Consider the following 16105-nt stretch of genomic DNA (forward strand, 5'->3'; position numbering starts at 1 on the left):
AGCAATTTGTCATGATTTTTTTATCGCAGTTTTTATATTAAAAATACCTTGGAGTACTCATTACTCGCGTCACAGCGTCGACATATCTTATCGCTTTTTAATTTGGTGAATTAATATCATATATAATTAACATTAAATTAATTCAGCTTATTTCGATTGTGCAATATTTGCTTATCGTATTTTATTTAGAAATAGCGATTTGTCGTGATTTTTTATTTTTATCGCAGTTTTTGTATTAAAAATATCTTTTTGAATACTCATGAGTCACAGCAACCAACATATCTTATCGCTATCTTTTCATCAATTGATAATAATTTCCGCAATTCCAAGAGCGGATGCTTATCGCATAGACGTATGTTATTTTTGCAACAATTTTTTTAAACGTGTTCCGCTGTTCTTATCTACTCGACGTTGCGAATTCCGGATAGTTATTTGCAACATTACGAGAAACAAAAATTAAAGCAGCAAAATTATTAATAAATTAATTATTGAATAATAATTTTTATTCTTTTCTAAATGTAACAAATGAAGTAAAATTAAGTTTTATTAATATCGTCAAAGAGCAATCTTACAAGACACTTGGTTATCTTGCATCCTGTCTTAGCGGTTTTATGAATAGCGATCTCGTTATAAAAAAGAATAGGACTATGTAACAGTCAGCAAGTTTAGGACGTAGCGATATTATTAAGCAAAATCTTGAAGATGGCCAAAAGTTTGGCTGAAATATTTGCAAATTAACAATATAAAAAAATTTAAAAGAACTTTCATCCGTCTTCGGCCTTGGATCCTCGAATACCATCATTTTTATTAATATTTCTTATTTTAAAGCATTTCAGAGATTTATATCGCATCCAAAATTTTTAACATTTATCGCATCGTACAAATTTAGCCGCGCCGAGCCTTTGCGCGAAATAATCTCGATGTCGGTGAACGACGCAAAAATTCATCGCTTGTGTACACATATGAAATAGCTTACTATAAACACGCAAAACAATACCCGGAAAAATAATACGTTGGCAGGCGGCAATTTGCACGATTACTCAATATCAATGCACATTTAACAACTGTCACGAAACACCCATGTTATCTCACGTAGATATTTGCACACACACACACACACACACAAGCATACGTATATACACATATATAATCCACCGCTAATGACACAACGACCGTGCGCGATTAGCCTTCAAGGCCTTGGCCGTTTGGCTCCCTCGTTTCGATATCGTTTTATCCCTTCCTTCTTCCCGTCGCTGATTACGCTACCCTACGTCCGCGATTGCTTTCCGAGGTTTCCGCTTATTGCGTTATTAAGGCTACGGCCAGATCTCGTGTATTAACAGATCTTCACGTGCCGCGTCGAAGCCGTAAGAATATCCGCTACTGCAGTGATGACAGCGTCTTATAAGGCCGACATGTGGCAAAAAAATATAGTAGCTCGCTTTTATTTTTTGACACACTGTTTTGCTTTATGATTATATTGTATCTTTTTCTTTCTTTCTAGTGCCATATATCATACGTTTGTTTTTCAACGCAAAATCGTGTTTCAAATTACATTTTTTTATGCTTATCGATATTTGTCGATTGCGCGAGACGAAATCGCGGCGCTACTAAAAAATCGAATTATCAAATGCACTAATATATCATTTAAAATAGAAGATATTGCTTTATCGCTTCAATAATTATTATTCGATTTAGCCAACAATGAATTTACAGCACGTAATATTGCAATCCACAAATATCCCATTCCAATTCGACCAAGCTGAATTCTCGGAAAGAGAGCAGCGGGGTAAAGTTTCCGCGCGATACAGAAATTCCACTTGATCGCGGCGAGAAGCGCCTAACCGTCGCTTCGTTTTCGCCGAGGCGCCGTGATGGAAATAGACGCCGAATTCGTGCCAACAGTCCACGAGGCTGCCCGGCCCGACGAGGGTGTGCAATTGGAAAGAACGAAGGAATGAGCGTCCTTTGCGCGCACTGGATGCGATACGCTGGCGCGAGATGTTTTACGGTGTCTGGATCGTATGTGGTGTAACGGGGAGGATATAATGAGTGAGAAGCGCGCAATTGTCCCCTGCTGCGTTTCGTGACATTAGTGCCGAAAATAAACGCTGGGAATAAAAACGCACGCATATGCGTGCGGTTGACGGAATTTCAACGACATATGCCTCTCGATCGGGCCGAATTTATGTGTGGGCTTTGCAAGCTGGCTCAGACACAACGAACACATTTGCTTACATAATAATGACGTTCGCTTGGCATCGTAAAAATATTGATATTTGACGGAGTGCTAAGGTGCATATTTTTACATTTCAACATGTCGCTCAAATTGATATAGATATGGTATGTGTCGGCGATACCATTGACATTTCGCATTCATTTTTAGACTTCGACGTATAAGTTTTCAATTGTATTCCAAGCGACGCTTCGTTTGCGTTCGCTTCGCCGGTCTAATTCGTCATAATGATTCTTGCACGCGAAAAATCGCAAGATATCGAGGATTGTCGTGAGATTTCCGCACGCAGGAGGACGCATCTATTTTTGGAGCGCATGAGTATCGGCATCTCAAAAATATCTCGGTTTCACAGCACGATGAAAATAATGTTGCACAGCTGCGAGGAAAGGCGTGAAAGAGTTCGAGCTTGCAATACTCGTTACTTCTTTCTGCACGATTTAATTTGCATATAAAAGAATTTAAATTCCACCACTCGGTGCAAATAATATATTATAAATCATGGAAAGATATGCAGCGTATGATGGGCAGTAGAAGTTGCTTGAAGCTAAATACTTTTCTATGCAACATTTATGTCGCACTTATTCGCACGGAAAATATTTATTGAAAATTTACTCTTATCTTCTACACCACATTTAAGACTAAAATTTTCACGCTATGTGCATTAATTTGTGCAAAAATTTATAACCGAAAGTAGAGTAATAATTATATTTAAACAAACAAGCAGTTCATCTATCTAGATACAAATGATACTCAATATAAATAAAGTCTTGCTCGATGTATTGTACATTGCTCTCGTCGTATTTGGCGTCATCGGGGTTGCGCCACAAACGCGATCGGCGAATTTTCCGCGGTTTCTCGCGAAATATCAAATAATCGCCGATAGCACCACGTACCTTCTAATTCGCGAGCCAAACCGCGAGGAGGTGGGCGATGACGGCGTGCGTCTGTCACGTTGTTTAATCAGATCCTGTTAAACCTAGTTAGCGGTCAGATGGTCGGTGGAGGCGCGCGGCTCACGTGAGACGCGACCGCGCGTCCGTTTGCTCTTCCTATTTTCGTAGCCGTTCGGTATATAAAGAGTCCGTCCTCGGCGGACGTTGCCGAAAGATTTGGCAGCAATAGTCGCGCTTTTCTGCGCCGCGCGCGGCCGCCGTACATAGAGCGAGCGGGCTGGATAGCACGCGGATAGCACATCCAGAGCACAGCGAGGACACGCAGCTTAGTTTATCCGCGCTGGCCGCCGTCATTCGTCGACACTCGTCGTCGCGACGCCCGTTTTACATCGCGTCGGCGTCGATTTTCGCGTGCCTCGCCGGACACCTCGCCATAGGCGGGGCGTCTCAAGATAGACCACCTCGTCTCCGCTTCGTCGCGCGCCTCTCCGAGCCGCGAAATAATCGTGCGAATGCGGACGCGCCGATCCGGGCGTAAACGTGATGCTTTCGCGATTATTCGCGGTGAAAGATTCATTGCAAAAAAGGGACTCCGACCCCGCCGCGTCGGTTGATTAGAGCGAGTGGTCAGTGGATGCGGCTCAAAGTAAACTCTAAATATTGATAACGCGACGATCGTTCGTACACATGGTGCGAGTGGCGCTCGTGCATCCAAGTCAGGCGAAGTCCACGCATCAGGCATTTACAACCGTATATATCGGGGACATATTCGAGGGGTGAAGGAGAGCTTCCACGAAAGCGAAAATGGGGAACACCGATAGTGCCCACGACGTGGAAATGAGCTCGCTGTCGGCGGCGACGGCTACTGCGGATGATCGTCCTCACATTAGGGTGAATACATTATTGTGGCGGTAAAACTCCGGCTAGTCGAGGAAAGGTTTTGTGATATTACGGTGCAAAGGAAATTCAATGCCGGGTCGAAGGAAAATTTCAAGACTTCAAACGATTCATTATCGCTTTATTATTACAATGTGCGTTGAAAACTATTTGTCGATTGATCGAGAAATTATCACTATTAACATAATATACGTTGCGAAATGAGGTAATAATTTCTCTATGACAAAATTATGATGCGCGTGAAAAGTCATTTACCGATTTATTATTATTGCGTAGTCGACACGGCTCGTGAACAGGTTGTAAAACCCGAACTTGATCGCTGAACTGGCGAACGTGTCGGTAAACAACAGTGCGTATACGTGTATTATATCTATACGCGCGACGCATGATGCATCAAACGACGGACTATGTATAATCCCCAGCTGACCTACCTCAATCTGTCCGAAAGAGAGAATTACGGAGCGGGTCGTTGACGTTTCGGCGTATCCGAAAATGTCGGCGCATTCGCCAGACGTGCGCTTATTTCGATTCCACTTAATCGTCTTGCGCGCACTATTTGGCTCATTATGTTCGCGCGGATGTACGCGCGGCGCGGTAATTGGCTTATAATCAGATTTCCCGGTTTACTTCTGTTGCAGAGAACGCCAATGCGCCCGATGATAGCGGAATACGAGCCGAAGAAGCACGGCGTGAAAACAGAACTCTCAGACGTGGTGCTTGTCAAGTAAGTTTGCAAACTCCATCGACGTGAATCCACGCGAATGAACGGTTCGGCGGTTCAAGTTGAACGAGTTTATCACTTGCTACCATGATCAAATCATCACCATTGCTTTCTTTGCCAAAAAAAAAAAAAGAACCCCAAAATGCTCAAGCAAACGTGAGTGAGAAAAAAGAAACCCGAGGATCATATATTGTGCATTTACATTCTCGTTAATATGTGTATTCTTTTCACATTTCTCTGTGCTGTACTGTATTACTACGTTCATTTTTAATTCACTTACTTTTGTTTTCACTCCTCCTTTTGTTTTTATTTTGCTGTTTTTTTTTTTTTTTTTTTTTTTTTTTTTTTTTTTTTTTTTTTTTTTTTAAATCGTTAAAACTATTCTAATCGTTAGTACCACACACTAATCGTGCATACCGCCTGATCGCTGACGTAGAATTCGTAGCGTAGTTGGCACCAGGGATGCTTGACGGCCGTCTGCTGAATCTTGAACGAGTGCGAGGTTGCTCGTTTGTGTGCGTACGGATATATATGTACCTGCTTATTGTGTCATTTTCCATTCTTCACATGCCGCGCGAACCAGGATATCCATTTAATCTGGGACATGCGCGATATTACGTCCCGTCAACCTTCGGGACGTAGTGTCGGCGGGATCCGTTATCCGAGTAAAAAATTCTAAAATGTTCTTCTTTACCTCCCCCCGCCCCCTCTTTGCGCTCATTTTAACGAGGAATTTTCTTGTACGAAAATTCTGTTCCTTTTCTTTTTCAATTTTGCCTCATTCTCGCATATTCTTCCAGGCAGCTTGACATTAAAATCGAAAGTTTTAACCTGCTTGCAAACAAGTAGCAATGAGGAATATTTAACACGGCTGTCCACTAAATCGATATATACGGCCTACAAAAATCGAATTGCATTTTGTGCATTGAAACTAGCGCCGAATTTACGATCTGTAATTCACTCCATTATTTTCATCTTATCAATGATACAAAAAATTCCATTATTTTTTGTTCTTCAAGTAAAAGTGACGATTAATCAGCACGAGCAACATCTCGTAAATAATTATGTAACTCGACTCGATAAATAAACAACGAACGGATAGTGAAAAGTTTCTCTTTCAATATTAAGCACAAGGTGGCAGTGTCAATGGCCATTAAAGGTCATAATGAATATAAAGAGTTTTAATTAAATGTTATTTTTGGTGCTCCAGCGACTTGGAAATATTTCAGACTAAAATAAGTAAGCAATTGAGAATTTAACATTTACATTTAAAATGCAAATATTCTTTTAAAAATATATTTTTTCTTATCGGTAATTTTTTATTCACGACAAAATTTTATCCCGAATGTGCGCCATTAATAAGGTTTCTCATTTATGCAAACTGCAATAAATGAAAACAAGAAACAGTGATGTAAATAGATATAAATGAAATCGGACCACGCAGACGATCGACTTTTTCTCGTTGATTGATTTAGCGGCGCGGCAACGAAATCTTTGGGATCCTTTGCGCTTAAGATGAGACTCCTCTCTGCTGCCGTTTTACCCAACACTCGTAAAATTTCCGTTGACGCAATAATCTTTTTGCATGTGCGAACATTCCTGACCTTCAAGTAATTTGCGCGAATTGCTCACGTGGTTGGTTGATCTTTGACACCTTCGCGCTTATGCATTTATGCATTATCCTGGATTTCCTGTATTCTTCACGGTATTCGCATTGTTCTAATTCCGCTAAACGGAATAAGTTATATTTGCACAGTTAATTGCTTACCAAGGACGGAACGATTTCTATCTCGACTCATACTTTGAATTATTTTTCACTTATTTACGATTTTGAAGTGCCAAACAAATACGATGCTTTATTACGATGATAAAATTCTACGTTTTTTGCTGAGTAAATGCTTAAATATTCAGACGAATTGAATTACGGCGGTCTCTTTCGTGCTCATTTTTTTTTTTTTTTTTTTTTCGACAATTTCGTTTAATAAAATGTTTGATGAAGCCGTCAAATTATACATTGAACGACAGCGGATGTTGTTGCGAAACGATCGATCGTTATCTATAAGAAATCGTTCTACAAGAAAATCTATTTCGTCCGGTTAATCGCCAGTTCGCAATCTGGTGGTGATCGTTTTTACATGTGTTTATACTTTATAATTTGTGACGTCAAGTAACGTAAGTCTTTGCCGCGGGGAGGCACAGCAGAGGGAGAATCATCGCGGTTCTTCTCCGTCGCTGATCGAGAATGCTTCGTGTAGAGGTCATGCGGTATGCAGGGCAGAATATGTTCCCAGAGGATAAAGGATCTGTCTTTACTGTATAATATGTGCATTTATATGATTCCAGACTAGCATATAAACTCCGGGCATAGATTCGGGCTCTATGAAAGTGCTCTGCGAATAATGAAAGAGAACGAAAAACAAAACAAACAAAAAAAAATACTAGAGAAAAATCGTAGAGGAAAAAAAAAATAAGACAAATACGGCACTATCGGATCGACGTTTTTTTTGACACCTAGCTCGACAAAACTCACACGACGGACGACACGACGGTGACGCTAGACGCGATCTAACGAGACGACGCGACCGTCGAATCGGACAGTCCACAAAATCCGTGGCCAAAAGCCGATTCCGTTAGTAGGTCGTTCGACGTGTGTAGAAAAAAAAAAAAAAAAAAAAAGTACAAAGAAAAAAAAAATAACAAAAACACTCGGCCAAGTGCGAAAAGTTCGGCAAGCAAAGGAGGCTTGTTAGTCGTCGTACTGCGTCGTGGCGCTGGGCGTCGCGGTGATGCAGTGCGGTGGTTGCAGCTGCCCCTCTGTATGTATGCCTGTATAACGCGGCGCGTGAACTCTCCGTCACGTTGTAACACGTGACACGGACACATACAGACTCTATTCCGGAGCTTTCTACGAACACAGAAAGTTTCGCACGACTACCGGAGAGAAACTACCGCACCTAAAAGATATGGGTACCTATAATACCTACACACCTAACTTTTTTAACAAGTCCACACGAACATCACGCGTACTTAGTTGTCTTTCTCTCTGTAGACACACGCATACATACAAAACAATACACACACACACACACACACACACACACACACACACACACACACACACACATGCGCGCACACACACACACACACACACGCAACGTACAAAACAGATTCATCATTATTCATATTCGCGCAGTACACGTTTTTCGATCCTCGCGGATCGCCGACAGATTTGATGGGGTATCACACTTTACGAGAGCGAGGTGTTGCGCCGGACGTGCCTGCATGTCTCGAATTAGTGTAAATTGTTAACGTGCTGACACATCACGCCGCCATAGAATCGTTTTGTTTGCCATCGCATAAACATCCTCAGAGTGCGATTGAGCGCGGAGAGCACGGAAAAGGGATTCGGTAATGCGAACCGCCGATCGGTTTTGCACACGCGGCTCGCGGAATGCGCGATTTGTTATCGCTCTGGGAAATTTCGATAAGAGAACGATATCGCGCTTGTGACATCACGATCTTGCATTGCCTATCGGTGATTGCCTTTCTGAGTCAGCTCATTGGAGTTCAATTAAATTTCGATAAGAAGAAGGAAACAAGTCACGCGTATGGCCGCGCTTCGCGATTGTAGTCTGACAGTGCGTCATCCAATTCGGGTTTCACTGTTTATGTTTCGGTGATAAACGACGATCCGTGCGTCACGCGTTCTTTTTCTTATAACGAAATCTGATGAATGAATTCAGCGCGCCGAGGGAAAACACAATCGTGTGAAATGTGTGCAATGAAATTTATTGCGTGTATATACACACGTTTCGTGACAATGTGTACAAATTTAGCTTTGTAAAACAAATTGCAATACAAGAGATTGCTTTTATCATATTTCTCGAATATCATAATGAGTCGAGATAACTCGACTCATATGTTTGCAATTAATGCCGAAATATTTCAGGTGACGAAACAGTTTGAACAGTTCGGATCGATCGTCAAACAATTCTGGCCTTTCAAACCAAATTCGAACGGTTCGAACTGTTTGAATATACTTTTAACATATCATATTCTAATCATATTTATTTTATTTATTCGCTGCGAATTCGTATTACGCACTGTAAGGATATATTCAACGTCGTTGTGGACAAAAATATTTTAAATACATTTTTTTTTCAAACATTTTACGAATACATTTTGCAAGTATGCTAAATACGATACGTACAATTTTTTTGTTAAAATGTCCAAACTGTTGAAATTTTCAGATATTACGAATTGATGTTACAAATATTTTTTCAATATATTCAAATTCTTTCGTCTAAGCTCTATTTGCGACATATTAAAAATACATCATGACTTGCGAGTGTGCGATTGATAAATGCGTAAAGTTGTGCCAAACTTGCTGTTATTTTAGTTATCGTTCTCTCTCGGTGCACGCGAACGGAGGAGGAGAGGAAGTAGTTTGTACGAAGAATTCGGCCGAACGAGTCGAACATTCGCGGAATATCCGTCGTTAGCGCGCCCGAGGAGCCCTCGTCGGTCTAATAGCCAACCTAACAGCGTGGTAGCACAGAGTTCTCATTTCCGTTCGCTCTCCGCGAATAAAGAATCATCGTCATTAAAGTTACCAGGACCTTGCCGCCGCGGCCTCCGAATGCAACTCTCTCGCATAACGTCTCGCAATCCTGTCTGCGTCTCTGCTCTCTGTCTTCCCTTGGCATACGAGAGTGCGAGAAAGAGATCCTTCCCACTCCGGCGCTCTCTCATCATACTTCCTCGCATATCAAGTCGTGATTCGAATCGCGGGCACGAGGAAAACGCCGTACCGTGTAAAAACCAAGATCAAGTCCCACGTAACACTTATACTCATGTATCTCACGCGCGAGGCGAATACGAGATGACGTACGGGATGTCGCGCGCATGAGCCGCCCGCCGCTCCTTTCATCTGTGCGAACACTTTTTCGTCAACTCGCCGATTCTTCTTTAACGGATTACTTCGAATACGAGGTGTATTCTCTCTCTCTCTCTCTCTCTCTCTCTCTCTCTCTTTCTCTCTCTCTCTCTCTCTGTCAATAATCTTCACGATTAGATGGCGCGAACGATGGAAGTTTTTTGACGACCGAATTGGTCGGAATTAGTTGGCAGGATGAAAGGGGCGGCGGCGCTCTCGCGCGAGACACCCTGCGTAATCTACGTTCCCATTCACTGCGCGAAGCTGCGATCACGCCGACGATGTGCTAACGCCGCTGGTTTTGCAGATACAAGTGCGAGAAAAATGACGTTCCTATTACGGTCACGAATGGCTCGACCTTGCCACTTGTGGAGCGGCCGAGCGACGAGGAGGCCGCCCTTTACGATCCATTCGAGCACCGAAAGCTCGCCCATCCCACCACGGACCTCGACACGCTCATACATCTTCTCAAGGGTAGCTTGGGCACGGGCATACTTGCGATGCCGCTGGCCTTCCGTAACGCCGGCCTCGCCTTCGGCCTCTTCGCCACGTTTTTCATCGGCGCGATCTGCACCTATTGCGTTCATATATTGGTCAAGTCCGCGCATCTCCTATGCAGGCGGCTGCAGACGCCTAGTCTGGGCTTCGCCGACGTGGCCGAGGCGGCCTTCCTGGTGGGGCCCGAGCCGGTTCAGAAATACGCCAGACTCGCCAAGTAAGTTTCGAGACGTCACGCCTATGCGCTCTCGCGAGAAGCGCTCGGAGAAAGTCGGGCCGCAAACTTCTTTCTCATAATTTCATTATATAAAAGCCTGATGTTACAAAGTATTCCGGAAACAGAGCTCGGCATCTAATCGCTCGCATTAAGACACGAGGAAAAGTTTCGGAAATACGTCGTTTTTTCAAAATTCCAGAACTTCAAAAAAAAAGAAAAAAGAAAAAAGACAAGCGTAATGAAAATAATTCGCGCGTCTCGAGAAATCACTTCTCGATTTTTATTTTAGAATCGGCATTCTTTAATGCCTTGTGTCTCCTACATCGTCCGATATGATTTCCTTCCATTTAGGGCGACGATCAACACGTTCCTGGTGATCGACCTCGTCGGCTGCTGCTGCGTCTACATCGTCTTCATCTCCACCAATCTCAAGGAAGTGGTGGACTATCATACGGATACGGACAAGGATCTGCGGCTGTACATGGCCGCGCTGTTGCCGTTGCTCATTGTCTTTTCCCTCGTACGGAATCTCAAGTTCTTAGCGCCGTTCTCGATGGTGGCGAACGTGCTAATCGCCACCGGGGTGGGCATCACGTTCTACTACATCTGTCGCGACATGCCCACCATTAGCGATGTGCCAAACTTCTCGAGCTGGTCTCAGCTGCCCCTCTTCTTTGGCACCGCCATCTTCGCCCTCGAGGGTATTGGTGTTGTGAGTATACACACACGTCTTTGTGTCATCGATCAATTTCATTATGTTATCTCGGTGTAAATTTGACGTTTCGCGCTAATAAGATTAAATTTATGGCGCGACTCTCCAAATTTTTTTTTTTTTTTTTTTTTTTCCCCGAACACTCTAACTGCAGAAAAATTGCCGATATACGAGAGGTTAAATTATAAATCATATCGTGATCATAGTGCGTGTAGCGCAATCATGGCAGACTGGTATTGCGACATTGTGTAGCAGAAATAACTTTGCATTCAGCTGCTAGACACGTCCGGACACTTAACGGTCATGTTAAATCGTTCGGCTCGCAAATCAAATGACACGCCTTCGTCCACGCGTGTGGAATGCATGTAGACACGTGAACGCTTCAAACACATCTGCGACTTGCTGATACGTCAGCTAGCCACGTTAAATAGCGTGAATATCTCATCACTACCATCACACTGCAGTGGGATTAAGAAAGATTTCATGGACAATTTCGATTTTTTAATTATTTATCAAGTGCGAAATTAAATTGCGACATGAAAATTCTTAAAATGTAAAATTGTTTACATTAAAAGCTGTAGCTAGAGCAGTGGAATGTTTAAAAATTAAATTGTTTTTTTTTTAATTTTAGAGATATTTAAAAAATATTTTATTTACATCTTATTATTATTTTTCTCATTTGCTATACTTAAAACGAATAATGTACATCGCAAACATATCTAAATTATTTATTATTTTGAAACAGCTCAATAAATTACTTAAAGAGTCGGTCTTTCTGCGTTTTCTTATCGTTGCAATTGTTGCAGATTAGACTCCAAATTATCAGAAGTGTATTAATAATTGAGTCCATAATTTGTTTTCAGGTCATGCCGTTGGAGAACAATATGAAAACACCATCCCACTTTGTTGGCTGCCCGGGTGTCCTAAACACCGGCATGTTCCTAGTTGTGCTGCTGTACAGTACTGTCGGTTTCTTTGGTTACTGGCGATATGGAGACAGCACAAAGGCCTCTATAACCCTGAACCCCCCGCAGGACGAGGTGCTGGCACAAGTCTCCAAGGTAATGATCGCCATTGCGATCTTCCTCACTTACGGACTTCAGTTCTACGTTCCCATGGAGATCATATGGAAGAACGCCAAACAGTATTTCGGCTCTCGACGATTGCTCGGCGAGTATAGCCTTCGCATCGTACTGGTGATATTTACCGTTGGCGTGGCAATTGCCATTCCCAACCTGGGCCCGTTCATCTCTCTCGTCGGTGCCGTGTGTTTATCCACGCTGGGCCTCATGTTCCCGTCGGTGATCGAGCTGGTGACCGTCTGGGAACAAGAGAACGGCTTCGGCAAGTGGAACTGGCGGCTGTGGAAGAATATCGCCATCATTGCTTTCGGCGTGTTGGGCTTCCTCACTGGCACGTACGTCAGCATACAGGAAATCCTGGAGAACAAATGAGACGCCGGATGCGGCGCGAGGAGCGGCCCGCGACAGCCGCTCGCGAGTACCGCTCGTCGCCCGATGTTACTCGGACGACGAGCACCACGTATGATTGCGTGCTGGACGTCTCTTTGCGCGGAGTCGATCGTCGCAACGTCAACGACGAGCACAATGACGGCGGGAACGACGTGACGCTATCGGCGGGCGGATCTTCGGGTCCGGAACGGGATCCTTCTCGAATCTCGATTCCCGCATTCTTTCTGTCGCTAGTACGACGATGTAGCAACGACGATCTAGCAACAAGGACGACGACGACGACGACGAAAAAGGAGACATCCATCCAAAAGTCTTCGCACGACTGAGCTTTCATTTATCAACTTTTTAACAACAGACAGGTTTGTATTTCGTATTGTACACAACATCGCATATAAGACAAGGCGAGTATGTACGGTCGATCACAGAAATTTGAAGAATGGGTTTATATTGCACACTTTTGCTATTGATAGCTACTTGTAACAGAATATATTTTTACTACAAAGAATATCATATCTATGAAATGGAATTGAAAATGAGATAATCATTTTGAGAAGAGAAAGCAATTTTATTAGCAAAAAAGGATCGTCATTTGCTTTGTTTTCTCTATGTAGAAAAAAATTTTTTAAAATTCTTTTTACTCTATACTTTACTTAAAACGGAACTAATAAAGTGACAAATCTTTGGTAATTTGGATTTTATTATGTCAACTACGATCGTTTAGGAGCAGAGGATCTTTTAATCAAGTATTGTGTTTGTAGAAGTTTTGTGTTTTATTTTATGATGCTGCACAACGTAGCAAAATTAAGTCTGAATATTCATTGTTGGTTTTTGCGGTCTTCAGAAGATAGAATTCTTTTGAATTCTAATGACACGAATGCTGTTTACATATTTTTTGTCCTTTTTTTGTTAAACTTTATTTTAATAACGTCACATCGACCGTACAAGCACAATTTTTTTTTTTTACGAACTTTACAATTGCGGGACGGTTTTCTAGAATAGCGTTACGCGAGACATTTCTTGGTCATTTACATATTTTGTACATCTATATATAAAATACGCATGGATATTGTGTGTAGGATGCACAAGCCATCGCGTTCTGTTGATGAGAACCGTACGCCTCGTTTACCATGTGCTTATTCGCTCGATCGGATTATCACAATAAAACAGTGACCTCAAATTTGCATGCTCGCGCGGACCACATGGCGAACACGAGTCTCAATCATCCAGCCGCAGGCGATTAGGTGTTTGCGAAGTAGGATTTGTAATGTGAGTGTATTGATACAGCTATACACGTGCTTCCCCACGTATATATATATATATATATATATATATATATATATATATAGCCGATGTTTGCGCGCCGAGCTGAGAATTATTTCTTCGAAAAATTTACAACTAAATCTCGTGATTCACTCCATCTGCCTCCGCCGTAAGAATGTCACGCGAGCGCGTGTCTGAGATCACTGTTGCAAGAAGACGATTTGTAAGATACTGCGTTTTGCGAGAGAATGCTGAATTGAGCGTCACATCGATTTCCTTTCGTATCGATACTCGATTTTGAAAGAAACCGGTCATCCTTTTGGATGCCAAAACGTTATCTCTAAAATAACAAGATCATCACTTATTTCTTTGTGAATATGAAATTTTTATCTATCTCTTGACAGCTGCTGCTGGCTCGAATTTATCAATTTATTAATAAATTGACGGATGTCAATTGAAAGTTATATAAATTTAGATATAGATTTGTTTCGAATTAATTCTTTTTAAACAAAGCTTCGTATAAGAAACGTTCAATTTGTTCTCTCATGCAAATGTAACATAAATAATTTACTCGATAGTACTTATTATCAGCTAGCTGCAGAAATTACGATTGCAAGATCGGTTTCTTCGGATGTGATGATCGATTGGCGTGATTCCGCCGAAAACGGCTGGTCTGTTCCTAGTGCATAATGCACGAAATCGTACAAAAATTTAAGCCATTAAGAATAATAAGCAGGAGAATGCGTAGATGTAGTAATATCGTGATGCACGCTTGCTAGTCTGTAAGTAAGATTGCGAGATACCGTCGCTATTTTATTAGCATGCGAGATAAAAATTTAATTGGTTATGTTATCTAAACCGAGGATATCTATTTAATCCTTAGCGTATTAATCATAGGAGAAGTAGACTCGAAAGTAAAAAATAAACATGCAGATTTACCTTTACGCGTCAATATGAAGGATAAAACGAAATTTGCCAAATTTTTTTAGGAATTAGTAACTAACAGGGAATTTAGAAAATCAAAATTTTTATTAGAAACGAAAATATTGACTATTTTGATAATAAACTTGTGTCGTCTATGTATTTAATAATTAGCAATAATTTCGATTTGTATTTGTCTTCAGAGAAATAAATCTTTGTAGGATACGCAAACGAGAAGACTGTAAATAAATTTTCTACGAAAGATTTGTACACGTCACTTTTCGTATGTGTTTTCATAATTTCAAAAGATATTTCTCTTAAAGCAGTATTAACAGAAAACCGAAATTGTATAGATCTGTTCGTCACAGTGTTTAACTCTTGATAATTCATACCTCTTTGTCGTATTCACACATAAAAATTCATAACATTTTAAACAAAAAATATTGCAGATAAATTTTCCATTACGTAATTCTGTAGTAATTACGTAATTACTACTACTTACGTAATTACATAGAAATAGATTTATTTATTTAATTGTACCGCGCAAATTAATCGTAACAAACATGTAGTATAAAATATATAGTCAGCGTAAAATTGATTGTTTAAAAAGATTTATACGAATATATCGCGCGAATGTTGAACGATTGGAAGTGTAATTCCGATTTTTGCATTGATGAAAAATAATTTTTGTAAAGAGCTAAACACAGAGACGATAAGATAGAGATATTTTCTCCGAAACTCAATCTACACCCTCTAATCGAGTTCCACTTTTGGAACAAATGTTTTATAAGATTATATATATTTGACAAGATGCGAGACACACACATGATTCGTACTGCTTTGATAATGCGCCGTTGACTTTTACAAAAAAAAACATCATTTTTCCCAAGAAAAATAAAACAGAGAATCTTATTTACAAGCCCGTGAAATGAAAATGTGCGCGCAGTACGTAGGCCATATCACTATATGATTTTTTTTTGTAGTACACTTATTTGATAATTTTATATGAGAGAACGCGGAAGCAAGATGTAATTTTGTTGAGGTGAGAATTGGCAAATCAATGCACAGCGATTATTGCCTTTCTTCCATTTTTATAGAAAGAAGAAATATGTATGCACGCGCGCATGCATACAGACAACAAACATTTATATACATATATAGATATTTTTCGTTAAAGCGTGTGCACTCGTACCTTTTATAATTATTATAAAAAAAATATATATATATATGCGGAATCTTTCTTTATTAACAATGTAAATTTGCAACGTGTAGAACTGTTTGTTAAATAAAGAGAATTAAAATAAGAGAATTTCGAAATGCTGACTACTGTCACTGCGTTAAT

General features: G+C 41.0%; 1 protein-coding gene across 3 annotated transcripts in view; it reads left to right on the forward strand.

Annotated features, from left to right (window-relative positions):
- Positions 1-16072, forward strand: part of LOC105667332 (proton-coupled amino acid transporter-like protein pathetic) — a 30517-nt gene extending 14445 nt beyond the window's left edge. For 2 of the 3 annotated variants that reach the window (XM_012359065.2, XM_067350169.1), the window contains 4 exons: positions 4665-4750; positions 9991-10398; positions 10750-11110; positions 11974-16072. In XM_012359065.2, the coding sequence (XP_012214488.1) occupies positions 4665-4750; positions 9991-10398; positions 10750-11110; positions 11974-12564 (1446 nt within the window). In that variant the 3' untranslated portion in view covers positions 12565-16072. Of the gene's footprint in view, positions 1-3519; positions 4021-4664; positions 4751-9990; positions 10399-10749; positions 11111-11973 lie in introns of those variants that run through there. The other variant, XM_012359064.2, reaches the window with a different exon arrangement.
- The last annotated feature ends 33 nt before the right edge of the window (positions 16073-16105 follow it).

The sequence above is a fragment of the Linepithema humile genome, chromosome 1 (genome assembly GCF_040581485.1).
Source record: "Linepithema humile isolate Giens D197 chromosome 1, Lhum_UNIL_v1.0, whole genome shotgun sequence".
In the NCBI taxonomy this organism is placed as follows: Eukaryota; Metazoa; Arthropoda; class Insecta; order Hymenoptera; family Formicidae; genus Linepithema; species Linepithema humile.